Source organism: Hemitrygon akajei, chromosome 12 (assembly GCF_048418815.1).
Source record: "Hemitrygon akajei chromosome 12, sHemAka1.3, whole genome shotgun sequence".
Taxonomy (NCBI): domain Eukaryota; kingdom Metazoa; phylum Chordata; class Chondrichthyes; order Myliobatiformes; family Dasyatidae; genus Hemitrygon; species Hemitrygon akajei.
The window spans coordinates 6,279,370-6,305,988 of NC_133135.1; the positions used below are offsets into that span (position 1 = coordinate 6,279,370).

The following is a 26,619-nucleotide window of genomic DNA, read 5'->3' on the forward strand; positions in this document are numbered from 1 at the left end:
GCCTGTATTGTTCTGTAATGTTCCATGTTTTACATGCTTAAAATTGCCCACACTCCTGTTGGATACAAGACTGAGGGATACAAGCTTCCCTGTTTGTCTTTTCAAAAAGATAATTTCAATCCAATGCAAATCTTGCCAAAGTCAATAGGGCATGTCACCTAGTCATCAGGCTGATAAGCACCAAATTATCTTGATCTCACTCGGTCACCATAACCTTTTGGGTCCCATGATGTGAAACATCATCCACTGACGGTTAACTTAGTTAAAGTTATTTTCATTAAAATCTTTCATCGCAGAATTATTTCACTAAATGAAGCGAGGCTGACAAATTTATCTATGGAGACTCAATAGTTGGTAGTCCAATCGATCGTTTTCTTCTCTTCATTATTTCGTTCAAATAGATCCATTTGTTCCAAGATGATGGACTTTGATTCTGATAAGAAGTGGATTGCTCAGCAATTCTGGTGATCGCTAGCGGTCACCTGACCCAGTGGTGACGGGCTATATATTGGAAGGCAAACCTAATAGAACTCAGACTCAACATGAAATCCTTCGTCTTCTTCTTGTGTCTCGCCTTAGTGGGTAAGTTAAGGCTTTAAACTACTTTGCAAACTTTCAGATCTAAAATTATGAAGACTCATTCATTTCTGATGCTTATTTCTGCTTGTTACTTTCTTTCCAGGGAGTGAACATACAAGCAGATATGGTACGTGTCTACTTCCTCTTGTCTAATGTCATAAACTTAAAGTTGTCATGCAGGTTTTTAAGGTTGTCATAGTGGGGACAAGCTCCCACTACCTATTAAATGCTCTCAATGACATGCATCTCAAATAACTTCTTTTACAACCAAGTCCAGCTTCTGACCCTCACGTGTAGCTTCACTACTAAGCCTGGGGGAGCCACTTCTATTAGCAGGGGAAGGGGAAAGGCGGGTTACTGGCACCCTAAACCTGTTGCTCTGGGCAGATCTGGCTTGTAAGCCGTGGTTGGCAGCTCATCTCGGAGAAGGAAAACTCTGATCCTAAACCCCCGCTGCCTTGTGGCTATACCCACTTCTATTAAATGGGGAAGGCTTCAGGAGTAAAGCCTGAAGAAAAATCTTAATAAGCTGGAGTCCCTAAAGGCATTGAGTTCAATGTTGACTGGCAACTCTTGCAACACGCTGGTGCCAAACTGTATTGGTCTCTGCCGTTCCTTTGGATTCATCAACTATGTGGAGAAGGGAAGCTTCCTGCATGAGCAACAATAGGTCGCTTTTCACATCGTACTGCCCTGGCTTGCATACTGGCTATAATAGCTAGAATGCAACGTCTGTGGTCAACGCTGACCAACGGAGGGCCTCCTCAAAATGTCATAGCCTTTCTGACAGATTTGATTTAAGTTGTTATTACACTTTCTGCTTCTCTTTGCGCAGACCCCACATTCTCCGAAAACAGCCTGCACATCTATAGGTATGAAGGCCTGATTCTGACTGGGCCGCCTGAAAAAGGGTTGACCAAAGCTGGCGTGAGGTTAAACTGTAAAGTGAAAATCAGGGGCATCGGACAGAGACAGTACCTTCTGCAAGTAAGTCCAGCTCTCTGCAAATCCTGATCTGTCAAAATGGATGGGCGAGCTTCATCAAAGGTCAAAGCTGAGTGTATTGTCTTATGCACAAGTCCATGTATGTACAGGTGCAGCATCACAGACAAAGAGTATTAGTGACAGGTTCTGGGTATAGTGGATGTGGGGAAGATGTTTCCTATAATATGCACCACCCTTTACGTAAAGTAGCTGCCCCTGGTTTCTCTTTCAAATCCCTCACTTCAGGCCTTAAATCTATGCCCTGGTGTGTTTGTGTACAAGGGCACCCTGAGTCCCTCCAACAGCTTTCAGTCTCTCAGTACTTACAAGATCATTCACTTTTTTCTTCCCTCTGAACGATACCACATCTTGTTCTGCCTCCCAGTTCTTGGGTCAGCAATCCCCCTTGAATGATTCCTCCATCTTCTTCACTGCCCACACAGTGCTATCAGCAAACTTAGGTATAAGATTCTTGATCTTCTTGCTAGCAAAGTCAGGTTTACTGTCATGTGCACAAGAGCTATTAAAAACGTACTTGCAGCAGCACCTCGGGCACAGAGCATCCGATAGGGAGTGTTCACAGGAAAACGGAACTGGAGCAGGTTATACAAGGAAGATCACAATCACAGCAAAAACTGCCCGTTTTGAGTGTAAAGTGTTTGAACTTGTCACACTGTAGTGGTTAGGGTTGTGCTGGTTGGTTCAAGAAGCGAATGGTTGAAGGGAAGCAGCTTTTGTACCTCCTGAATGATGGGAGCTGAGAGACAATGGCATGGCTCAGACGAAGGGGATCTTTCATGATGGCTGTTGCCTTCTTGAGGCAGTGCCTACTCTAGATATGTCCGATGGTGGGGAGGGATGTGCCCATGATATATCAAGCAAAGTCCACTACTCTCTGCAGCTTCGGATGCTCCTGCACATTTGAATTCCTGCACCAGACTGTCATGCGTCCAGTTCTACTTCAAATGCACATCTGTAGAAGTTAGTTGGTGTGTTTTGTGACAAGCCAAACCTCCGTAACCCCCTAAGGAAGTAAAGATGCTGGTACACCTTCCTTGTGTTTGTATCTGTGTGCCAGGCCTAGGACAGATCATCTGATATGTTAATACCCAGGAGTTTAAAGCTGCTTACTCTCTCCACTGATATTTCCCCAATATAGATTTGTGTACGCTCATCCTCCTTTCCCTTGCTGAGATGACAATCAGCTCTTTAGTTTTGCTGATATTGAGCTAGAGGCTCAAAGTTGTCGCCACACAACTCAGCTTGGCAGCCTATCTTACTCTGGTAACCAGGTTTGTCACCACCGGTGATGTGTCCATCATCAGTATCCACGGTGAATTTCAAGACAGCTTTGAAGGTGTATTTAACCACACAGTCACACACGTGTCTAGAGAGTGGAGCAGGGAACCAACACAAGCCTGGAGAAGGATCTGTGTCGCTGGTCAATGTGTAGATGTGGCGATTGATCCTCAGTTTCGGAGGTCTGCTGATGGTGAAGTTGAGGATCTAGTTGCTGATCCAGGACCCAGGTCTTGAAGCTTGGCACCAGTGGTTAGCATGATACCATTACAGCTCAGGAGTTCTGGAGTTCAGAGTTCAATTCCAGCACCATCTGCAAGAAGTTTGTACATTCTCCCCATGAACTGTGTGTGAATCCTACAGGAGCTCTGCTTTCAAAGACATACGGGTTAGTGGGGAAATTGGTCATTGTAAATTGTCCTATAATTAGGTTAGGGTTAAATAGGTGTGTTGCAGGGCAGTGTGTCTCGGCCACAGAGGGCCTGTTCTGTGCTGTATCTCTAAATAAAATGAAAATAAATAAATAAATACTATGTCAAAATGTATTGGTAAATGGGCTGAGTATAGCAGATGCCTGATAGTGAGCACAGTCTTGATGGGCTGATTGGCCTGTTTCTCTATTGTATGGCTCTATAATGCCAAAGATAACTTAATCAAATGATGCACTAAAGGGCAGTAGCCAGACCAGGCAAAGTTAAGTGAAGAGGATTCAGAATGGGAAGTGTTATGGAAAGTTGGAAGCCCAATTCAAGCTTAACTTCCAACAGCCAAAGTAGCAAATGACAAACTCAAGGGAAGTTTGGATAGCTAGGTGATAAGAGCGTTATGGAAGCCTTTGATCTGGGTGCAGGTAGATGGGACTAGGCAGAAAACAAGTTTGGCATACACTAGGTAGGCAGAGAGGCCTGTTTCTTTCCCGTAGTGTTCTACGCCTCTATGTGTAACAGATTGAGTCTAAAGTGTGGAGTCAGAAGGTTGTTTTAGCATTAAGTCAGCTTTCACTAAGTGCAACCTGCTTTCTCAGATTGTAGATCCTTGGATTCGAGAGCTCACTGGAGTATGGCCGAAAGATCCATTCATCTCTGCCCGGAAGCTGACCGCACGATTAGCTCCACAATTGACCAAGCCCGTGAAGTTCGAGTACAGTAGTGGACGGGTGGGAGCCATCTTCTCACCAGCTAGCCTGCCTGATAGCATCCTGAACATCCACAAAGGCATTATCAACATCTTCCAGATCACCATCAAAAAGTCGCAGAACTTTTATGATTTACAGGAGGTAACCATCTGCTGTCCATCTCTATACTTTTGGTTTTGGGCTGTGTAGAAGGAAAAGGGGTAGATTAAGGACATTTAAGAAACTCTTAGATAGACACGTGGATGATAGAAAAATTGAGGCTATGTGAAGGGAGAGGTTAAATCTTAGACTAGGTTAAAAGGTCAGCACAACATGCTGTAAAGTTCTCTCAGATAGGTACGTGAATCTGCAGAGATGGGAGGAATATGGCTAATTCAAGGGGACATAATTTTAAGGTAATGGGTGGAAAGTATGGGGGAATGTCAGGGTTAAGTTCTTCACACAGAGAGTACTGAGTGTGTGGAACACACTGCCAGGGAAGTTACAGAGGTAGATACATTAGGGACATTTCTGAGACTCTTAGATGGGCACATGGATAAATGAAAAATGGAGAGCTATGTGGGAGGGTTAGATTGATCGTTGTTTAGGTTAAAGAGTCAGCACAACATTGTGGGCCGAAGGGCCTGTACAATGCTCTATACATGAAATACACACCGTCTTGATTAAATGCACATCATTTTTTTCACAGCGGTAGGGTTTCTAGATATAGAGGAGATAGGTAATTGGTAATTAGTTTATTATTGTCACATGTACAGTGAAAGTTTTTTTTTGTTTATGTATCATACAGACAGATCAGTCTGGACAATGACGTAATACAACAAAACAGAATGCAGAGTAAAGCATTTCAGCTCCAGAGAAAGTGTAGTGCAGGCAGACAATAAGGTCCACGATGAGGTAAACTAAGAGGTCAGGAGTTCATCTTCATCATATAAGACTAAGATTTGATCAGTCTGAAAGATCAAAGGAAGGACGTAATTAGAGAGGCTTAGAAACACTTGGAGATGAGGGATTGAGTTATAAGGTGAGACTGGAGAGATTCAGAATCAGGTTTACTATCACTGGCCTATGTCACGAAACTTGTTGATTTGTTGCAGCAGTCATTGCAATACACAATGATAAAAACTGTAAATTACAGTAAATATATATATATAAATTAGAGGTTAAATTAAATATGTAGTGCAAAAAAGAGAATAAAAGAAGTGAGGTAGTGTTTATGGGATCATTATCCATTCAGTAATCTAATGGCAGAGGGGAAGGAGCTGTTCCTGAATCATTGAGTGTGTTTCTTCAGCTTTCTGTACCTACTCCCTGATGGTAGCAATGAGACTAAGCACTAAGGGAGTCCTTAATGATAGAATCCGCACTCTTAAGACATCGCCTTTTGAAGGTGTCCTGCATACTGAGAAGGCTTGTGCCCGTGATGGAGCTCAATGAGTTGACAATTTTCTCCAGCTTTTTCTGATCCTGTGCAGTGGCCCCTCTCCCCATCTATACCAGACTGTGATGCAGCCAGTTGGAATGCTCTCCATGGTACATCTGTAGAAAATTGTGAATAGGCTTTGGTTATGGACAGAAAGCAAGAGAATGGTGTTGAGAGGCAAAATAAATCAGCCATTATCGAGGCAGAGCAGACTTGATGGGCAGAATGGCCTAATTCTGCCCTTATTTCTTCTGGTTTCAATGGCTGAGACTGTTTTCCCTGGAGTGAAGGAAGCTGAGGGGGGACCTTATAAAATCCAGAAGGGACATAAATAAGAGCTTATTTTGGTGGTGTTGCCTTGTTGCTTGATGTGTTCTGTGTTGCTCTCCCGAGCATTGTGGGAATGCTACGTGCGGTGACACTTGTGGGCTGCTCCCAGTAAATCCTTAGGTTGTGCTGGATGTTAATACAAGTGATGTATTTCACTGTAGGTCTCAATGTACATGTGATAAATAATTGAATCTGAATCTGACTGCAGTATCTTTTTCCCAGGATAGAAGAGTATAAAATTATTGGGAATAGTTTGAAGTGATAGAGGAAAGATTTAAAGGTGACCTGAGAGGTAACCTTTTCAGAGGGAAGTACGTCTATGGAACAAGCTGCCAGAGGATGTGGCTGAGGCAAGTGCAATAAAGTCCTCAAGACACTTGGACAGGTAAATGGACGGGAAATGTTTAGGTAGCTCTGGGCCAAATGTAGGCAAATGGGACCACCATAGATGGGCACTTTTGACAGAATGGACAAGATGGGCCAAATGGCCTGTTTCCCTGCTGTATGACTCCGTGATGTGTGAAATTCTCTTCTACAATAACTTACTTTGCCCTTCACCTGTGCAGGCTGGAATTGGAGGAATCTGCCATACAAGGTACATCATTCAGGAAGACAAGAGAAAAGAACGTCTGACCATAACAAAGTCCAAAAACATGGACAATTGCCAAGAGACAGCCCAGAAGAACCTTGAAACCATGTACTCAGAAACTTGCCCTAGCTGCTTTCTGGTGAGTTCCTTCATCTTTAGTTCTGCCTTAGTGCTGTCCAGTCAGAGAATCATCGCAGTGTACAGCTGTAGAAGGAACATCCACCCTCACGGTCTCAGTGTCAGCTTTATTTTCAGTGACGTATTATAAGATTTGTCGTTTTGCAGCAAGACTACAGAGTAATACATAATAATAAGCAATCACTATCCATTGCAATAGGAAATACGCTGCTAATCAAATGTTTGTGGCTTCATTATCCATTCAGAAATCTGATAGCAGAGAAGAAGCTGTTCCTAAAATGCTGAGAGTGCTCCTGTACCTCCTCCTTAATGGCAGCAATGAGGAGAGGGTGCGTTCTGGGTGGTGAGAGTCCTTAGCGATAGATGTTGCCTTCTTGAAACATCCTCTCTTGACGGTATCTTCAATGGTGGGGAGGTAGTGCCCACGATGGGACTGACTGAGTTTACAACTCTCTGCAGCTTTTTCCGAACCTGTGCATCGGAGGCTTCCAACCCAGAGGCTGATGCAACCAGTTAGGATGCTCTCCATGGTGCATCTGTAGGAGTTTTGGTGACATTCCAAATCTCCTCAAAGTTCTAATGGAATAAAGCCACTATCATTTCTTGTTCATGATTGCATCAGTATGTTGAACCCAGGATAGATTCTCAGAGATGTTGTAATGAGACGTCAGCTCCTTACAAGCACATTTAGCTTGTTCTGCCTGAATCTGCAAATCATATTTTCCATATTTTCACATTCTGATACTTTGATAAGAGGCACAGATAGAGTGGACAGCTTGTGTCTTTTTCCCAGGGCAGACATATTAATGCCAGAGAGAATACTTTTAAGGTGATTAGAGGAAGGTATAAGGGGAATGGCAAAGATAGTTTTTTAGACAGAGTGATGGGTGTGTTGAACACCCTGTCAGGTGGTAGTAGTACAGGCAGATACATTAGGGACATTTAAGAGACTCTTAGAAAGGCATATGGATGAAAGAAAAATGCAAGGTTATGTAGGAGTGAAGGGTTAGGTTCATCTTAGAGTATGTTGAAAGGTTAGCACAACACTGTGGGCCGAAGGGCCTGTACTGTGCTGTTCTATGTTCTTCTATTTTACTTAAGGACAGCTTCATTTGTTAGGGAACAGTGATTTGAGCAGTTCTGTACTCTATGAATCGTGTAACCAGTGGGGATGTCACTTCATGTTATCTCTGGGGTAGGGCGAGCTTTGTTGTTTGACTCTGTCAGTGGATATATATGGAACATTAACCAGGATGCTATTTTCCCTGCAGCGATATATCAAGGACGAACAAACCACAACAACCTCCACCCTGATCCTGAAGCCAACAGCTTCTGGGGCAATCCTGAAGGAAGCCAGAGTCCACGAGGTGCACCGGCACGTACCTTTCTATGAATGGAATGGAGAAATGCGGGTTGATGTAAAGTAAGTGAGACAGGCATCGAACTGTCGATTATTGATTTCCCAATGACTTCAATTCATCATCAGCACCAGCCTACCCACCATTAAGGGCTATATACAGAAAGGTGCTGGAAAAGGGCCAGTACCATCATGAAGGATCCCACCCTCCCTGCTCACGGACTTTGTCCCACTCCCTTCGGGGAGGAGATTCCATAGCATCTACACCAGGACCTCTAGACTCAAAAACAGTTACTTTCCTTAAACACCTCCATCAACTAACTCAGCCCTCCACACCACCAGCCACCAATACGTTATCATTTTGGGTCAATCACCTTCACTCCTGTGGGCTGAAGTCCTGTGCAGTACTGCTCCATGTTCTCAGATCGAAAGTCATTCTGTTTGTATCTTTGACTTTGCTCCGCTGCTGAACTGGAAATTCCCAGGTTCTGATTAACGTTTCCCGTTGCAGACAGAGCCTCGTCTTGGAGCATATCACCTCAGAACAACCACAGACATTACCAGAGCTCCCGACCCGGCATAGCCTGAGGTACCAGAGTGACCGCAGCGTCCTCCGGCAACCACTCGCCCTGATCCATGAGCAAAACCTGGTCCTTAAGGTAATTCCTGCCAATGTTCTCTTTGCCTCTTTACTCTCCGAGTTAATTGTGTTGTCTCCCAATGTCAGGATGTTGCCGAGGCCTGAGTTATAGGGAAAGGTTGAATAGGTTAGGACTTTATTCTCAGGAATGTAGAAGATTGAGGGGAGATTTGATAGGGGTATTATGAGAGGTATAGATAGGGTAAATGCAGGCAGGCTTGTTCCTATGAAGGTGGGTGAGACTAGAGCTGGAGGTTATGGGGTAAGGGTGAAAGGTGAGATGTTTAGTGGGAACATGAGGGAGAACGTCTTGGTTCTTGGTGGTGAGAGTGTGGAACAAGCTGCTGGTGGAAGTGGTGGAAGCAGGATCGATGTCAACATTTAAGAGAGGGTTGGATAGGTACATGGATAGGAGGTGTATATTTTGGGTGTGGATGGATTGGACTAGGCAGATAAATAATTTGGCATGAACTAGATGGGCCAAAGGGCCTGTTTCTGTGCTGTAGTACTGAATGACTCCGTGCTTCTATGCTCTGCTTTACACAATAGAAAATTGCAGCAGTTTACAGATATGGGCAGAGAAATAGCCGATGGAAGTTAATCTGGCCAAATGTGAAGAGTTGCCTTTTGGAGCATCTAGTGTAAAGAGACAGTACACTGTGTCGGCGTACAGAGGGCTCTTTGGGTCCAAGTCCACAGCTCCCTGAAAGCAGCTGCATGGGTTGATAGGGTAGTAATGTTATTTTTGTGTTTATTGATCAAGGAACTGAGTTTAAGAGTGAAGAAGCTATGTTTCAGCTCTCAGTTGTGGTCACCCCATTATAGGAAGAATGTTGCAGCTTCGAAGAGGGTGCAGAGCAGGTTTATCAAGATGCTGCCTAGATTATGTGCTATAAGGGGGCTTTGGACAAACTGGATTTTGGCAGAAGCTGAAGGGAGATCTGATGGAGGTTTATGAGGCTATGAGACTATGAAAGGCACAGAGAGAGTAGACATCCAATAACCTTTCCCAGAGTTGAAGCATCTAAGACCAGAGGATAAGCATTTAATGTGAGGGGGAGGGGCAAGTTCAAAGGAGATGTGAGGGGCAGTGTTTTTGCACAAAGAGTGATGGGTTCCTGGTGTGGTGTTGAAGCAGAAAAAGCGTTCTTAGATAGGTACGTGAATCTGCAGGAAGTGGAGGGATATGGACAATGATAAACTAGAAAGGTTTAGTTAGGTATTTAATTACTAATGTGATCATTTTGGCACAATATTATGGGCAGAAGGTTCTGTTCTTGCGCTGTAATGTTCAGTGTTCTGTATCCTGTGTTTTGTGTTCTATAGATAAAAGAAACCTTGGATCATATTGCCAAACACAACACAGAGGAAATCCATCATGATGCCCCATTAATGTTCCTGAAACTCATTGAGCTCTTTCGATCTGTTGAATATACCACCCTATCAGAAGTTTGGGCACAGGTTAAGAGCCGGTCTGAGTTTAGGTAGGTCATCAATTCAAATTCCAGTTATAATGTGACATAAAAATTCTGTTCAGTGACAGAGATTGGCTGCAAAGGCTTTTGAGTCCATACTTACTTGCCTTTCAAATTTACACTCAGTGGCCGCTTTATTAGAGACCTCCTGTATTAGTTATCTTCTTGAGTATCTCCACTTGATTAGTCACCTCCTCTACCAGAAATAAGGTGGCCGCAGAGTATATGTTCATGGTCTTCTACTGCTGTAGCCCATCCAATTCAAAATTCGATGTGTGCATTCAGAGATGCTCTTCTGCACACCACTGTTGTAACGTGTGGTTATTTGAGTTACTTTCACCTTCCTGTCAGCCTGAACCAGTGTGGCCATCCTCCTCTGACCTCTCTCATGAACAATGCCCACAGAACTGCCACTCACTGGAGGTTTCCTTTTGTTCTTCACACCATTCTCTGTAAACTCTCGAGACTATTGTGTGTGAAAATCCCAGGAGATCAGCAATTTCTGAGATCCACAAACAACCCCATCTGGCACCAAGAATCATTCAACGAACAAGGTCACTTCGATCATATTTCTTCCCCATTCTGATGTTTGGTCTGAACAACAACTGAACCTCCTGACCATGAACGACACCAGAAATGAACTTTGAACTCTGAAATGGCCCAAGCTGTAATAGCGTTGCACTAACTGCGACTTCACTGTGCAACCATTTATCCGTTCAGTTACTGCCACATGTTTGTTTGATTAGCTATTTGTATATTAATGAGCAGCTGTACAGGCTACAAATTAATACCCAATAAAAAAGCAGAGTTAATTCTTAGAATAACTTCTAACACTTTAATTGGCTAATTCCCTCATTCCATTTTTTCCATGGTCTCCAACTTCCAGTAATACCCCCCAGCCCCTGCCATTGTCTCAACCACTTCTTCCAGCAGCTCTTCCATACATTCCCCACCCTCTGGGTGGAAAAAGTTGCCCCTCAGGTCCCTTTTAAATCTTTCCCCTCTCACGCTAAACCTATGCCTCCTAGTTTTGGTCTCCCCTACCCCAGGGTAAACACTGTTACCATCTGCTGCCTCCAACATTATGCCCCTCATAATATTAAACATTTTTAAAAGATTGTCCCCTCATTCTCCTACATTCAAAGGAATAAAGACCTTGCTCAACCTCCCTATAACTCAGGCCCTCCGGTTCTGGCAACATCCTCGGGAACTTTCCCTTCATTCTGCCCAGTTTAACCACATCTTTCTTGTAGTAGGGTGACCTAAACGTTACAGGATACTCTTCTCAGCCCGGAACCATGTCTGCTTATTCCCCTCCATTGATCCTGCCTGGTCTGTTGAGTTCCTCCAGCATTTTGGGTGTTTCCCTCTGGATTTCCAGTATCTGCTGAATCTCCTGTGTTTACAATAATCCAAGTGCAACCTCAGCAACAACTCGTATGACTCCAAGCCCTGCAGTCAGTGCCCTAATCGATGGAAGCCAGTACGTTAAACACCTACTTTCACCACTCTGTCTACTTGCTTTCAATGAACTACACGCTTTTAGATACAGGGGTTGATGCAGCAGTTCTCAACCTTACTTGGGCCAATAACACTAGGCAAGGGGTCTGTGGACTCCAGTTGGGAACCCCTGTAGGAATGAAATGATTTTATCAGTGGCAAGTTAATTTCTGACATCAAAGTGATCTACACTTGGGGAATTTGCTATTAACTGCAAGACCTTCTGGTTCTGTACCTTGACTCTAGGCGTTGGTTCATTGAAGCCCTGCCTGCTACTAAAACATTCGACTCTCTGAAATGGCTCAAGAGCGGAATCCAAAATTCCGAGCTCTCTCGCTTGGAGGTCCTTCAGATCCTGATTCTCGCCTTGCAGGAAGTTAAAACCGACCATAAAGTTATGATGTTAGCACTTGTGAGTATTCACTCAAATTATGTTGTGCATGGTTCTTAGAACCCTTATTAAATGGTAGTAGAAACGATGATAAGATATAGGTCATTCAGCCCATTGAGACTACTCCACCAATTGATTTATGAGTCTCTAATATGAATCTGTCAGGGTTTTGCACACAGCACTGCTTTTTGTGTATAAAACCTGCCACTAACATCTCCACTATACTTTCTGCCAATTATACTCCTTTGTATTAGCCATTTCCACCCTGGGGAAAGGTCTCTGACTGTCCACTCTGTCTATGCCTCTTATCATCTTGTACGCCTCTACCAAGTCACCTCTCATCCTCCTTCACTCCAGAAAGAAAAGCCCTAGCTCGCTCAAACTATCATAAGACATGCACTCTAATCCAGGCAGCATCTTAGTAAACTTCCTGTGGCCCTCTTTAAAGCTTCTACATACCTTCCTATAATGAAGTAGCTAGAACTGAACACAATATTCGAAGTGTGGTTTAACCGAGGTTTCATAGAGCTGCAACATTACCTCACGGCTCTTGAACTCAATCCTCCAACTAACAAAGGTCAACAGGCCATCCACCTTCTTAAGCACCTTATCAGCTTTGAGGACTATGAACGTAGGTTCCAAGATCCTTCTGTTCCTCCACACTGCTAAGAATTCTGCCTCTAACCCCATAATCTGCCTTCAAGATTCACCGTCCGAAGTGTGTCACTTCACACTTCTCTGGAGTGAACTCCATCTACCACATCTCAACCCAGCTCTGCATCCTGTCAATGACCATTGTAACCTATGGCAATCTCCTACACCACCAACCTGCATGCCATCTGAAAAATTACTAACCCACTCTTCCATTTCCTCATTCAAGTCATTTACAAAAATCACAAAGAGCAGGGTTGTCCCAGTACAGATTTCTGCGGAACACCACTGGTCACTAACCTCCAGGCAGAATATGCTCCACCTACTACCACCCTCTATTTTCTGCAGGCAAGCCGATTCTGAATCCATGCAGCCAAGGTTCCGTGGATTCCATGCCTCCTGACATTCTGAAGGAATCTACCATGGAAAACCTTGTCCAAAATCCACATTCACCGCATCTCCCACTCTACCTTCATCAATTTGTTTTGTGACTTCCTCAAAAAAATCAAACACCACTGTTTTGACTGTGGGTTTGCATCATCTATGATGTTTCATTTAAAAGATGTTTCACCTCACCTTTGCTTTGTCTCTGCAGGAGATCCTCGACCTGATTATGATCAAGGAGAACCCGTTCCTTCGCAAGACTACAGTCCTCAGCTATGGCTCCATGGTCTACAGATTCTGTTCTCCACGGTCCACCTGCCCAGATGACGTACTGAAGGTGAACCAGCTCCACTTGTCCATTCAGTCAACCCTTCCCTTTCCCCTCTGCCAGGCTCCTTAATGAATCATAACATTTGAAATTTAATCAAAGTAAATTTGGTCAGCTGGTGGCGTAGTGGCATCAGCACTGGACTCCGAAGTGAATGGTCTCGAGTTCGAATCCAGCCGGCTCCCTTGCACGCTTTCCATCCGTTCTGGGTTGAGCGTCGAGCTAGCAACTCAACCTCGTAAAAAAAAAAAAACTGGAGACTGCTACAGAAACGCCACATGATGAGCAATCACCAATAAGATCGGTGCAGAAAGCTTGTCGCGTCGGTGCCCGACGACTCCACTAGGAGTTAAGGGCATTCTTCTTCTTTTCTTCATCCTTCAAGTTAGTATGTCACATGGTGATGGGGAGAAGGTACAAACGCATTACAGACAGCGGAGGAATTGAACCCCTATCACTGACACTGTAAAACATTTTGTTACCGCGCTCCCCATCTACTCTGGCGCCCGTAATGGATGACATAAAGCATAGAACATAGAACAGTGTTGTACAGTACAGTCCCTTCAACCCAAAATGTTATGCTGACCTTCTAACTTACACTGGCCCTTCTCTCCCAAATAGCCCTCCACTTTTCTATCATCCATGTGCCTAAAGTCTCTTAAATGTCCCTAGTGTATCTGTGTCTACCACCACCCTCCCCACCCCAGGCAGTGCATTCCACACTCCCTCTGCTCTCGGTGTAAAAAACTTACCTCTAACATCCTTCTTATACTTTCCAATCACTTTTACATTATGCCGCCTCATATTAGCCATTCTTTAGAATGAATTTAATTAACTGATAAGAATGCACCAGGTCACAAAAGTATTTAATGCTTAAGACCAACCAGCACACAGAAAATACTGGAGGAACTCAGCAGGCCAGGCAGCCTCTATGGAACAAAAGTGCAGTCGATGTTTCAGCCTGCCGAGTTCCTCCAGCATTTTGTGTGTGCTGCTCAGATTTCCAGTATCCGCAGATTTGCTCTTGTTAATGCTTAAGACCGTCTGGCTAAGTTCAGACTGAGAGGAAGGGTTATACAGGCAGGTAGTAAAATAGTAGCCACAGGACCTTTCAGTCCACCCAGCCTGTACTTACCATGGTGTCCACCCAGCTATAAAGATTAAAGCAAAGATAAAGACTGTCCTTATGTGTCACACGTACAGGACATCAAAACATTGAAACTTAGAGTGAAATGTGTCTTCTGGGTCAACAACTAACAGTGCTGGGGCCAGCCCACAATTGTCACCAATGTCCGGTGCCAACGTAGCATGCCCACAGCGGAGTGACCCAGGCCCATACACCTTGGGATGCGCGAGGAAACTGAAGGATCTGGAAAAACCCACAGAGTCATGGAAAGGATGAACAAACTTTTTACAGAGAGTAATGGGAATTGAACCCGGATACATTACCCAGTTGCTCGTCCTAATTTCCTTTGTTCCTGTTCCTTTCCTTGTGTGGCTTCTGGCAGTAAACCCCTCTAAACCGAATCCCTTCTCTTCCAGCCTTTGCATAACCTCCTCACCGAAGCCGTCAGCCAACACAACAACGAGGATATCGCTCTGGGCCTCAAAGCCATTGGCAACGCAGGACAGCCAGCAAGCATCAAGAGCGTTGTGAAGCTGTTGCCAGGGTTCGGCACTATGGCCACCAGCCTCCCTCTGAAAGTTCGGGTGGACGCTATCATGGCTCTGACTAACATTGGCAAGAAGGACCCAAAAACTGTACGGTTTACTTATTTATCATGCTATGTATGACTCTATAAGTATAATCCTTGCTTCTTGACTCCTACCCACCTTCCACCTCACCTGTTTGCACTTTTCACCTGCTATGCTGAACTCCTTCCACTCCCCCCACCTCCTTATTCTGGCTTCCTCCCCCTTCCTTTCCAGTCCTGATGAAGGGTCTCGGCCTGAACCATCAACTGTTCGTTTCTTCCGTTGATGCTGCCTGACTTGTTGAATTCCTCTAGAATTGCTCAAAACTTTCATTCTTTCTCTTTAAATAAAACAAAGCCTTACTCCTTCTCCTGTGGCCCACTCTCCTCTCCTATCAGATTCCTTCTTCTTCAACCCTTTACCTCTTCCACCTATCACCTCCCGGCTTCTTACTTTATCCCCCTTCCTAACCCACCCACCTTCCCCCTCACCTATCACCGGCCAGCTTGTGCTCCTTCCCCTCCACCCACCTCCTTACTCTGGCTTCCTCCTCCTTCCTTTCCAGTCCTGACGAAGGGTCTCATCCTGAAATGTCGACTCTTTATTAATCTCCATGAACTAGCATCAGTAGGATTGCCAACCTTTGGTATTCCAGTGGTCTGGGGTAGGACTACAATTTTCTCACCACACCTCTTCATTAACAGCCAGCTAACCATTCTTGCAAGTGACTCACTGTACCAGGGCAGCAGAGAAGAGGAGGAGTATGTTGGGTTCTGATGTTTTTAATGTAAGTTTCTTTCAGAAGTCAGGACAGAGGCACAAAACTTGTTCCTTCATGATCATTTCATTAAGTGCTAATAGAAGAAAGAAAATTGGAAATGGACAGTAATAGGAGCAGAGGTTTAGTAGCGGAAGGAAGAGAAGAAGCAAGGTGGTGCTAGCACATGGTGCGCTCCTTTTAAAGAAACATTCCTTTAGAATTTGCAAATAAGAGTCAACCAATCAGATATCACCTATTCAAATAACACAATACCAAGAGAAGCTTCAAGAGCTTTCCAGAATGTTAAAGAGAACTAAAGCCACTAGGGGACACACTGAACAACTGCATTTACACACTGTGACCACTAGGGAACACACTGAACAACTGCATTTACACACTGTGACCACTAGGGGACACACTGAACAACTGCATTTACACACTGTGACCACTAGGGGACACACTGAACAACTGCATTTACACACTGTGACCACTAGGGGACACACTGAACAACTGCATTTACACACTGTGACCACTAGGGGACACACTGAACAACTGCATTTACACACTGTGACCACTAGGGGACACACTGAACAACTGCATTTACACACTATGACCACTAGGGGACACACAGAACAACTGCATTTACACACTGTGACCACTAGGGGACACACTGAACAACTGCATTTACATACTGTGACCACTAGGGGACACACTGAACAACTGCATTTACACACTGTGACCACTAGGGGACACACTGAACAACTGCATTTACATGCTGTGACCACTAGGGGACACACTGAACAACTGCATTTACATACTGTGACCACTAGGGGACACACTGAACAACTGCATTTACACGCTGTGACCACTAGGGGACACACTGAACAACTGCATTTACATGCTGTGACCACTAGGGGACACACTGAACAACTGCATTTACACACTGTGACCACTAGGGGACACACTGAACAACTGCATTTACATGCTGTGACCACTAGGGGACACACTGAACAACTGCATTTACACACTGTGACTACTAGGGGACACACTGAACAACTGCATTTACACACTGTGACCACTAGAAAACATACTAAAGAGTTACATGTATATAAGTAATTTAAAAAAATACTAGCAGGCATAAATTGTTAAACTGCAAGAAAAATAACAATAAAAACAGTCTACTCCAACAAGTAGGTCACTTCATCCCTTGTGCTTGCTCCACCTTTCAATGCTGTTAAAATGGAATTTAATCTGCCAAGTGGGAGTGTTGCAGTTTAGGAGGACAAATGGAAGGAGCAAGTATACCATAAGTAGTCGGCCCCATAACAGCATTGAGGTACAGAGGGTTCTGTCGGTGTGGGAGTATAGTTCACTGTGCTTAAAGTCAAAAAGAATGCCTTGGTCCAGAGGACATTCATTTGAGGTGATTGGAGGAAAGTTCAGGATAGTATGGACCAGTTGGGCCAAAGGGCCTGTGTCCATGCTGGATAACTCTATAATCTATCCAAATAAGCACCACCCACCAAGGCTTGAAAGGCAATGGGCCATGTGCTGGTCCATGGGAACACCCTTGAAGGGTTGCCATGGATAGAGTGGGCCAGAGGGCCTCTTTCCATGTTGTATGGTTCTTCAGCCACATCTATTTTCATTCCAGAGTCATGTCTAAACTGAGGTTTTTCACTTTGCTTCTTGCTAGGTCCAACGCATCACCATGCAGGTCTTCCTCAATCGAAAGAACCATCCTGAAGAACGAATGATGGCTATTGCGGTGCTCTTCCCGACCAGGCCTCCTCTGACTTTGGTGACCCTTGTGGCCAACTCAATGCTCACTGAAACCAGCTTACAAGTGGCCAGTTTCACTTACTCCCACATCAGAGCACTGTCCAGATCCACTGCACCGGACTTGTATCAGCTGTAAGTACACACAGCTTTCACCATTGAGAAATACAGTGCAGTAACAAGCCCTTCTGGCCCACTTAGATCCATGTAAACAATTAACATACTAATCCACATGTCTTTGGACTGTGGGAGAAAGCTAGAGCCCTCAGAGGAAACCCACACTGTCACAGTGAGATCATACAAACTCTTTACAGACAGTGGCAGAATTGCAATCACGTCAGGCTAACAGCTACACTACTGTGCCGCAATTTGCTTCATCCCATTTACCACAACTAAGTGGGTACACTGGCATCAGTGTTGACTTTTTTAAAAAATAGCTTCATAAAGATTAGCTTTATTTGTCAGATGTAATCGAAACATACAGTGAAATCACGACCAATACAGTCCAAATACGTGCCCATAAGTGTTGCCATTCTTCTGGCGCGAACACAGGACACCTCACCCACAACTTGCTCCCCTAACCTTTCCATCTTTGGAGCACCCAGAGGGAACCCCCGTGGCCATGGGGAGAATGTACAAACTCCTTACGGCGAGTGGCGGTAATTGAACCCGCGTCACTTTCTCTGTGAACCCATGATCCACATCTCTCCATTTCTCACGTATTTGTGTGCCTCTCAAAATCCTCTTAAACCCCACTTCTGTATCTATCTCTCCCACTTGCCCACCTCCCTCCCCACCCTGCAGCACATTCCGGACACATGCCACTCTCTGAGTAACAAATTTACCCAGCACCTCCCCTCTAAGCTTCCCCCTCTCACATTTGACATTTCTACCCTGGGATAAAGACTCTGGCCAATAAAGACTGAAGAGTGATTTTGTTCCGATATCTGTGGAGGAACGCTGCCCGCTGTCATATCCTGGGCTACAGGAGCAGGTGCTGAGGGACACACAAGAGCTCAGTGCAGCCTTTGCAAGGGCATGGTGGGGGAGAACCACATTGTGGGGTTCTTCTGCTGCTGGAGAAGCAGAGGTTGGGTTGGATGAGGAAGCCCCTCAATAATGATAGTGATGAACCACCTCAGGGGGCTACACATGGGTGGCAGCAGTGCGATTAGTGTGTACAAAAGTAACAGGACATTACTGAAAGCATTGACTACGAATGCAAGAATGAAAGGGCATTGCACATTTCATTCTTATAAGTTTTTTTTATTATGAGTAAAGTTTATTTTGATATAAAAAAGAATTGTATTGACTAGAAGTGCAGTGTCAATGGTTATCACTGCTGTATCATGTGAGGGTCTTTTCCTTCGGATGTGAAGGCAAGGTACTGTAGTGTTTACCGTAATGCTTTACAATGCCAGCGACCTGGGTTCAATTCCCGTTGCTGTCTGTTAGTACTGGACCCTCACAGGCTGCCCCCAACAGATCCTGGCACTGTGCTTGTCGTTGACACAAACTAAACATCTCACTGTGTGTTTTAATGTTGCAATGCTCATTGGATAAATAAAGCCAATCTCAGAAGAGGTTTAGATTTACTTGTTTGGCACAGACTTTGTGGGCCAAGGTACCTGTTCCCCTGCTGTACAGTTTTGTGTCACGCCTCCAAAGCCTAGTGTCTGATAAATGCCAATCCAATTCCCTCTACAGGTCATCTGCCTGCAAACTGGCCTTGAACCTGCTGAGCCCCAAACTTGAGGAACTTGGTCTCCGATTCAGCAAGGTTTTGCATGAGACCTCATTCAACTGTAAGTACATTGATCCTCTCTGTAGAGTGCTCACAACTCCAACGAAAGGCATTGGCCAACCCTGGGTCTCTCTCCACCTATCACCTTCCCAGTTTCTCACTTCATCCCTCTTCCCCTACTCACCCACCTTCCCTCTCACCTGCTCTCACATATCAACTGCCAGCTTGTACTCCTTCCCTTCTCCCCACCTTCTTATTCTGCCTACTTTCCCATCCCTTCTTAGTCTAGATGAAGGTCTTGGCCCAAAAGGTCAACTATTTATTCCACTCCATAGATGTTACATGGCCTGCTGAGGTCCTCCAGCATTTTGTGTGCGTTACTCTAAAGAAATCAAAAGACTGAACAATAAAAGTGTTGCATCTCTTAGCTTTGCCTTCATTTCCTCCTCAGAACAGTAGATTGCTAAATTGTTTTATTATTGTCACTTGTATAGACATACAGTGAAAAACTTTGTTTTCCATGACGTCCGTACAGATAGTTTCATTCTAACTGTGCACTGAGGAAATAATAACAGCATGCAGAATAAAGTGTTACGGTTACAGAGAAAGTGCAGTGCAGGCAGCCAATAAGCTGCAAGATTATATAGGATTCAGAACTTAAGAGTCCATCTTATCATACTAGGGAACCGTTCGATAGTCTTATAACAGCAAGTAGAAGATGTCCTTGAGCCTGGATGTATGTGCTTTCCAGCTTTTGTATCTGCTGCTCAGTGGGAGAGGGAAGAAGAGAGGATGTCTGAGGTGAGAGGGGACTTTATGCTGGCTGCTATACCAAGACAGCGAGAAGTATAAACAGAGTCTGTGAGTCTAGGGAGGACTCAGAGTCTAGGATGTGCTGAGCTGTGTCCACTACTCCCTGCAGTTTGGTGGGGGCTGTTGGGGAACATGCCCATTTTCTTTAGCCTCCTGAGGAAGGTGAGCTTCCTTGGTTGTGATGTCTACGTGGTTGGACCAGGTTAGTCCATTGGTAATGTTCACTCTTAAGAACCTGAATTTCTCAACCCTCTCAAACTCAAAGCCATTGGTGATACAGGAGTGTGTGAATCACCCACCCTCCTTCCTGAAGCCAATGACTAGCTCTTTTGTTTTGCTGGGATTGAGAAAAAGGCCATTATTATGAAACCATGTCACTACGCTCTCTATCTTCTTGCTATGCTTGGATATATTGATATTTGAAATACAGCCCACTATGGTGGTGTCATCTGCAAACTTGTAGGAGGAGTTTGATCAGAATTGGTCCACATAGATGGACCAGGACCCTGCGATTAGTGTTAATTGGGTGTCTACTTAAATAACACAGGAATCCCTGAGCCAATCGAAATAAACTTAACAAGCTTAAGCAGAAAGCACCAGGAGACAGCACTACAAGGAGCGAGCCGTTCAAGAAAGACACACAGGGGACTCTAAGTGACTAAGATTCTTGCTGACCAGCGATTAGCCAATTCAGATGCTCTTTGGTGCCCCGAAGAGCTCACTACACTTTCATGGTTCATGAATACTGTGCCTGTGTTTCTTTTATTGCTAGTGGAACAAATTGAGCAACAAAACCTCTTTGCTGACATTTCATCACTTTTTTCTTACAACACAGATGACCTGATGTTAGGACTATCGGGCAGAGCTTTATTAATCAAGTCTTCTAGCACTATCATTCCAACAGCCTTGATAGCCAGAATCAGGGGTCACAGACTAGGAAACTCATTGGATATTTTAGAGGTAATTAAAGAGGTTGTTTGGCTATGTGTTTAGACAAAGCTTATCATATTAAAAACAGAAAATCACACAGTAATTTTCATCTCTAAAGGTCGGTTTACGAGCTGAGGGTCTCCAAGAATTCATCACAAAATCCCGAGCATCAAATGTCAAGATCACGGAGAACAGATCTATCCGACGCATCTTGAGCAAGGTGAGAGCTACTTCAGGAGTTAACTTACTAACGCTGCAGTCTCAGGAGCACAGTGCATTCTCACCAAGTGCGGTCCTCTCCACAGATTGTCAACTGGAAGGAACTGCCCGAAGAGGAGCCATTAGCATCAGCCTACATCAAAGTACTCGGACAGGAACTGGTGTACTCTCAGCTCAACAAGGAGAGCGTTGAAGAGTTTGGAAAGGTACTAGAGGCTATAAGCAAGGGTAGGCTTATTGTTGAATCAATCCCAGGGGTTGTGAAGCACTGACATTGACTTTGATTTGACAGTATTTGACAGCTCCGTTCAACAGGCAGTGGAAGAGCTACTTACAGCAACTGAGCAGTGGGGTCAGCTTCCAGGTGGCCAAGGCGGCCATGTTCTCTGAGCTCCGCTACGTTATTCCCAGCGCTGTCGGTTTCCCACTGGAGATTAGCATGGTCGCACTCAGCCTGAGTGTGGCCAAGGGAACCGGTAAGAGACTTTTCCAGTGTCAATGCAGTCCATTCTCTGTCCGATCCAAGAACAGTAAAACTAAAGATTAGCTTTATTTGTCACATGTGTATCAGTAGTCTGGTAAAAGTGAGGTTTGAATCTGTCCCTGAGCCTGGTGGTATGTGCATTTAGTCTATTGTACCTTCCGCCTGATGGTAGAGGGGAGAAGAGAGAGTGTCCAGGGTGGGTGGGAGAGAAAATGGAATGATTGGCCTTATTTGTCGCATATGCATCAAAACATCAACACATGCAGTGAAATACATCGTTTGTGTCAACAACCAGCAGTCTGGAGCCAGCCGGTAAGTGTCGCCATGCATCTGGGACCAACACAGTATGCCCACAACACGTTAACCCTGACCAGTGGGTTTGAAATGTGGGATGAAACCGGAGGAAATCAACGCTGCCATGCAGAGAGCATACAAACTCCTTACAGACCCTGGCACTGTAAAGTGTTGTGCTAGCTGTGAAGTGCCGTGCTAATTATATTGTCATATGTCATTTTAGCTGTAGAAAGAGGCCACTCTACCCATAAGATTGATACACCACAGGAAAAGGCCCTTTGGCTGACTTCAGCCAGTCCTGTTTCCCCACTTTTGGCCCAAATCCCTCTGACAGTTTCCCATCCATGTACCTGTCCAAATGCATTTGGTATAGGAATTCTTTTATTCTTGTCACATGTACCAAGATAAAAATTTGTCTTGCAAACATCCTCTGAGTGTTCCCATTGCTACCATTTTTCATCAATGTCTTGTACAGCTGCAATGTGACATCCCATTGATACCAGGTCTTGGAGCAATGGCAATGATCTCATTACTCCATTCTCCCAGCACTCCCATCATCCCCAGATGACCCACACACTGGGCAGCCAATTCACCCACTGACCCTCACATCTTTGGGATGTAGGAAGAAACCACAGGGGAAGACGAGTGGTCTCTGGGAGAATGTATATACACCATGCAAACAATGCCAGAGGTCAGGATCGACACCAGATGTCTGCAGTTGTGAGGCTTTGACGCTAACTAACTGACCCCTTTGACAAGAATTCAGATTTCACAAGAAAGAACCCAATTAGAACAATTTTAATGTCTCTTGACCTGTACTCAATGAGAGCCTAGAAGAATATCAGCGGGAGGGGTCTCATTGAAACCTATCGATTATTGACAGGCCTAGATACACTGGACGTGGAGAGTCTAGGACCAGAGGGTAAAGCCCCAGAATAGAAGCATGTCCATTTTGAACAGAAATGAGGAGGGATTTCCTTAGCTAAAAGGTGGTGAATCTGTGGAATGCATTTGCACAGGCAGCTGCGGAGGTCAAGTGATTGTGTACATTTAGAGCAGAGATTAAGAGGTTCTTGTATGGACATCAAAGATTACAGGGAGAAAGCTGGAGAATGGGGTTAAGAGAGATAATAAATCAGCCATGATGGAATGGTGGAGCAGACTCGATGATACTCCTGTGTTTCATTGTCTTATATAGTTTAATAGGTTAAAATTAGCAAAACCTGACATCATCATAACTGGGTTTTTCTCCCTCTCTCTCTCGTTCTTTCCCCAAAAACAGTTGAGGCTCGTTCTGATCCTCCAGTTACTAAGCTTCCTCAGCTGATGACCTCCCGGATTCAAGTGAAGGCTCGCTTTACTGCCAGGTATTCCATTCCAAGTCCTTTCATTTCTGAGAACCGGGGGTAATTACAGCTGAGTTTCTCCAAATACTGCAGCACCCATTCCAATGCACTCACCAAGATGCTTTTGCCCTGCAGTACGCACGTTTATGTTAGAGCATATGCTGGAATTAATATGCCACAACTCCAGTCAGGTGTGGAAATGACGGTCCAGGCCCGCTCAACTTTACCTGTGGACGTAACTGCAAAGATCAACATGAAAGAAGGAAATGTGAGAATTGAAAGCGCACCAGCTCAGAAGAAGACTAAGATTCTTACCATGGGGTGAGTAATAGTGCCTTCGTGAGACAGTCCTTTCCCTCTTTATTACCAACCACAAGCAATTTTGCAGTAACTCTTGAGTAACACACACAAAATACTGCAGGAACTCAGCAGATCAGGCAGCATCCATGGAGAGGAATAAACAGTTAAGGGATTCAGGCCGAGATCCCTCATCAGGACTGGAAAGGAAGGGGAAGAATCCAGAAAGAGAAAGTAGGGGGAGCTGGCTGGTGATAGGTGAGACCAGGTGAGGGGGAAGGTGGTTGGGAGGAGAGGGGATGAAGTAAGAAGCTTGAAGGTGATAGGTGGAAAAGGTAAAGGGCTGAAGAAGGAATCTGATAGGAGAGTGGAGTGGACCATGGGAGAAAGGGAAGGAAGAGGGGCACCAAGGGAGGTGACAAGCAGGTGAGCAGAAGAGAAAGGGTAGGAAGAGAACCAATATGGGGAATGGAAAACGAGAAGGGGGAGAATAAATGAACAGAAGTTAGAGAAATTATACAAGAAAGAGTGCAATTAGAATTAAACAAGAAAGTGAATAGTTCATTACTTGCTGACAAAAACTTCAATGCACAGGTTACGATATGTTGCTGTTTCAAGAAATGTTGAGAATCTCCCTGGAGAAAAAGTAATTCCGATATTGCCCATGGCATCAACAAGTACCGTTTCAAGCCAGAAATTCAAATCTGCGTCCGTGTCGACAGAAGTGCAAGACGGCAGAATTGTGGTAAGAGTCCTCCGCAGAGTGTGTCCTCCACTACAGGGTCAATAACTGCTGGTGCCAAACCTTGGTGATTTAACTGCTGCAGCAAAGCAAAGTTGCATATTCTTTAAAAGTTCAAAAAAATTGAAAATCAATTTATTATCAAAGTACATATATAAGTCACCCTATACAACCCTGAGATGCATTTTCTTGCAGGCATTCACAGTAAATCAAGAAACACAATAGAATCAATGGAAGACCGCACACAACAGGACAGACAAACAACCAGTGTGCAAAAGACAACAGATTGCAAATACAAAAAGAATAATAATAAATAAGCAATGCATATCAAGAACCTGAAGTGAAGGGAGCCTAAAGTTTGTGGGAACAGTTCAGTGGTGGGGCGAATAAAGTTGAATGAAGTTATTCTCTTTTGTTTAAGAGCTGGTGGTTGAAGGGTAATGACTGTTCCTGAATCTGGTGGTGTGGGTGCTGTACCTTCTTCCTGATGTAGCAGCAGGAAGACAGCATGGTGGGGGTCCCTGATGATGGATGCTGCTTTCCTGTGACAACACTTTGTGTAGACGTGCTCAATGGTGGGGAAGGTTTTACTTGTGTTATTCTGGGCCGTATCCACTACTGTTGGTAGGATTTTCCATTCAAGGGCATTGGAGATTCCATACCAGGCCTCACAACTAACTTTTCCCTCTGTCTGCACAGACACAGGACACACCAGAAACACTGTCTGATCAGATGCAATGCTCTGCCAAAGATTCTCGGCCATTTATATCCAATCATTTTCTCTATCATGTGTGTACGGAAGCGCGGAAAATCGGTGTTCTGGTTTGTATAGATGCCAGGAGGTGGAACGCTCTCGCTGTCAGACATGCAATGCTGTACTGGCTATTTGGACATCACCAGCTGAATATCACCACATCACCACGTAAGGGAACTACTTGTTTTAGCCTTCTATCTCCAAAGTGTTGGATCTGGTGATAGGGGCCTAGAAGCTCTGTGCAAGTCAAGAATGAGGTGTAAAATTTGGCCATTTAATTAAGTTTTACAAGAACAAAGAAAAAAGGCTGGATGTAGAGATGACAACATTCCAGTGATATCAATTAACCTATATTGTTTCCTATGGTGGGGGAGTCTAAGACCAGAGGACACAGCCTCTGAATAGAGAGGCATCTTTTTAGAATGGAGATGAGGAGGAATTTATTTAGCCAGAGAGTGTTGAATCTGAGGAATTTATTGCCCCAGGCAGCTGTGGAGGTCAAGTCTATACAAATATTTAAGGCAGTGATTGATAGAGTTTTGATTGGTCAGGGCGTGAAGGGATACGGAGAGAAGGCAGGAGATTGGGGCTGAGACGAAAATTGGATCAGCCATGATGAACTGGTGGAGCAGACTCAATGGGCCAAATGGCCTAATTCAGCTCCTGTATCTTATGATCTACAAAATAGTCAGACTTAACTGGTGTGACAACTGCTGCAGAAAAGCTGAGAAACTTCAGAAAATACAGAATCAGCTACAATCCAATTACTAGAAAACTTACTGATACTATCAGATAAATATATCTGTCAGCAGTTTCTGTCATCTTGACCCTAACACGCTGTGTCCATGGTTTCATTGTTTGCAGTTATTTCAGAGGCAGACATTGAGAAGATAGTGCTGGAGGTACAGACAGGAACCAAGTCACTATCCAAGTTGATTAAACTCGACGATAAGGAGTCAAAGAGAGACAGAACGACAAGTGAAATGAAGCAAGATAGACTGAGGAGAATTCTGATGAAGACATTGAAAGAGGTACCATCTGATTAACGTACTTGGGGAACCATCAAACATTCAGAATTTTGTAGAAAATGAGGCTGAATAATCAGAGTCAGTCCTTATCAAACTGTTATTCTGTCTAGTCCCGTACGGACTATTGCCCTCAGTATCCTTCCTATTCATGTCTTTATCCAAATCTTGCAATCAAACCTGCATCCACCATCCCACTGTCAACTTGCACCACCCTCTGAGTGAAGTTCCCCATCAAAATCCCCTTAAATATTTCAACTTTCACCCTAAACCTTTAGGCGTCAGAGTAGAGATCTGTCTCTACAAAGGAGATGTAAGGCACTCCTTCCCTCCACTAGCCTAAAGGTCACCCTTGGGCAAGGTGTAGCACCTGTTTAGCCTCCTAGTCAGGGTCACACGTAGCCAAGGGAACAGGTGGTGGATGGTGGTACGAGCAGCCGGTGCAGATCACAAGTCCTGGTTATGTGACCACTGACACCAGGCAGACAATCTCTGAAGGGTATTGACAATGGCTGGGATCACCCGTCTTGTAAAGAC

General features: G+C 44.5%; 1 protein-coding gene across 1 annotated transcript in view; it reads left to right on the plus strand.

The window, feature by feature from the left end:
• Positions 1 to 501: 501 nt before the first annotated feature.
• Positions 502 to 26,619, plus strand: part of LOC140737427 (vitellogenin-like) — an 88,763-nt gene continuing 62,645 nt past the window's right edge. Inside the window, exons 1-22 of the mRNA XM_073063914.1 lie at positions 502 to 582; positions 683 to 706; positions 1,415 to 1,566; positions 3,887 to 4,138; positions 6,314 to 6,475; positions 7,746 to 7,897; positions 8,343 to 8,490; positions 9,798 to 9,955; positions 11,693 to 11,858; positions 13,084 to 13,209; positions 14,743 to 14,961; positions 17,352 to 17,569; positions 19,142 to 19,239; positions 20,827 to 20,951; positions 21,040 to 21,141; positions 21,227 to 21,346; positions 21,433 to 21,616; positions 23,201 to 23,285; positions 23,400 to 23,585; positions 24,156 to 24,306; positions 25,003 to 25,225; positions 25,922 to 26,088. Coding sequence (XP_072920015.1) covers positions 543 to 582; positions 683 to 706; positions 1,415 to 1,566; positions 3,887 to 4,138; positions 6,314 to 6,475; positions 7,746 to 7,897; positions 8,343 to 8,490; positions 9,798 to 9,955; positions 11,693 to 11,858; positions 13,084 to 13,209; positions 14,743 to 14,961; positions 17,352 to 17,569; positions 19,142 to 19,239; positions 20,827 to 20,951; positions 21,040 to 21,141; positions 21,227 to 21,346; positions 21,433 to 21,616; positions 23,201 to 23,285; positions 23,400 to 23,585; positions 24,156 to 24,306; positions 25,003 to 25,225; positions 25,922 to 26,088 — 3,258 coding nt within the window. The 5' untranslated portion in view covers positions 502 to 542. The remainder of the gene's footprint in view (positions 583 to 682; positions 707 to 1,414; positions 1,567 to 3,886; positions 4,139 to 6,313; positions 6,476 to 7,745; positions 7,898 to 8,342; positions 8,491 to 9,797; positions 9,956 to 11,692; positions 11,859 to 13,083; positions 13,210 to 14,742; positions 14,962 to 17,351; positions 17,570 to 19,141; positions 19,240 to 20,826; positions 20,952 to 21,039; positions 21,142 to 21,226; positions 21,347 to 21,432; positions 21,617 to 23,200; positions 23,286 to 23,399; positions 23,586 to 24,155; positions 24,307 to 25,002; positions 25,226 to 25,921; positions 26,089 to 26,619) is intronic.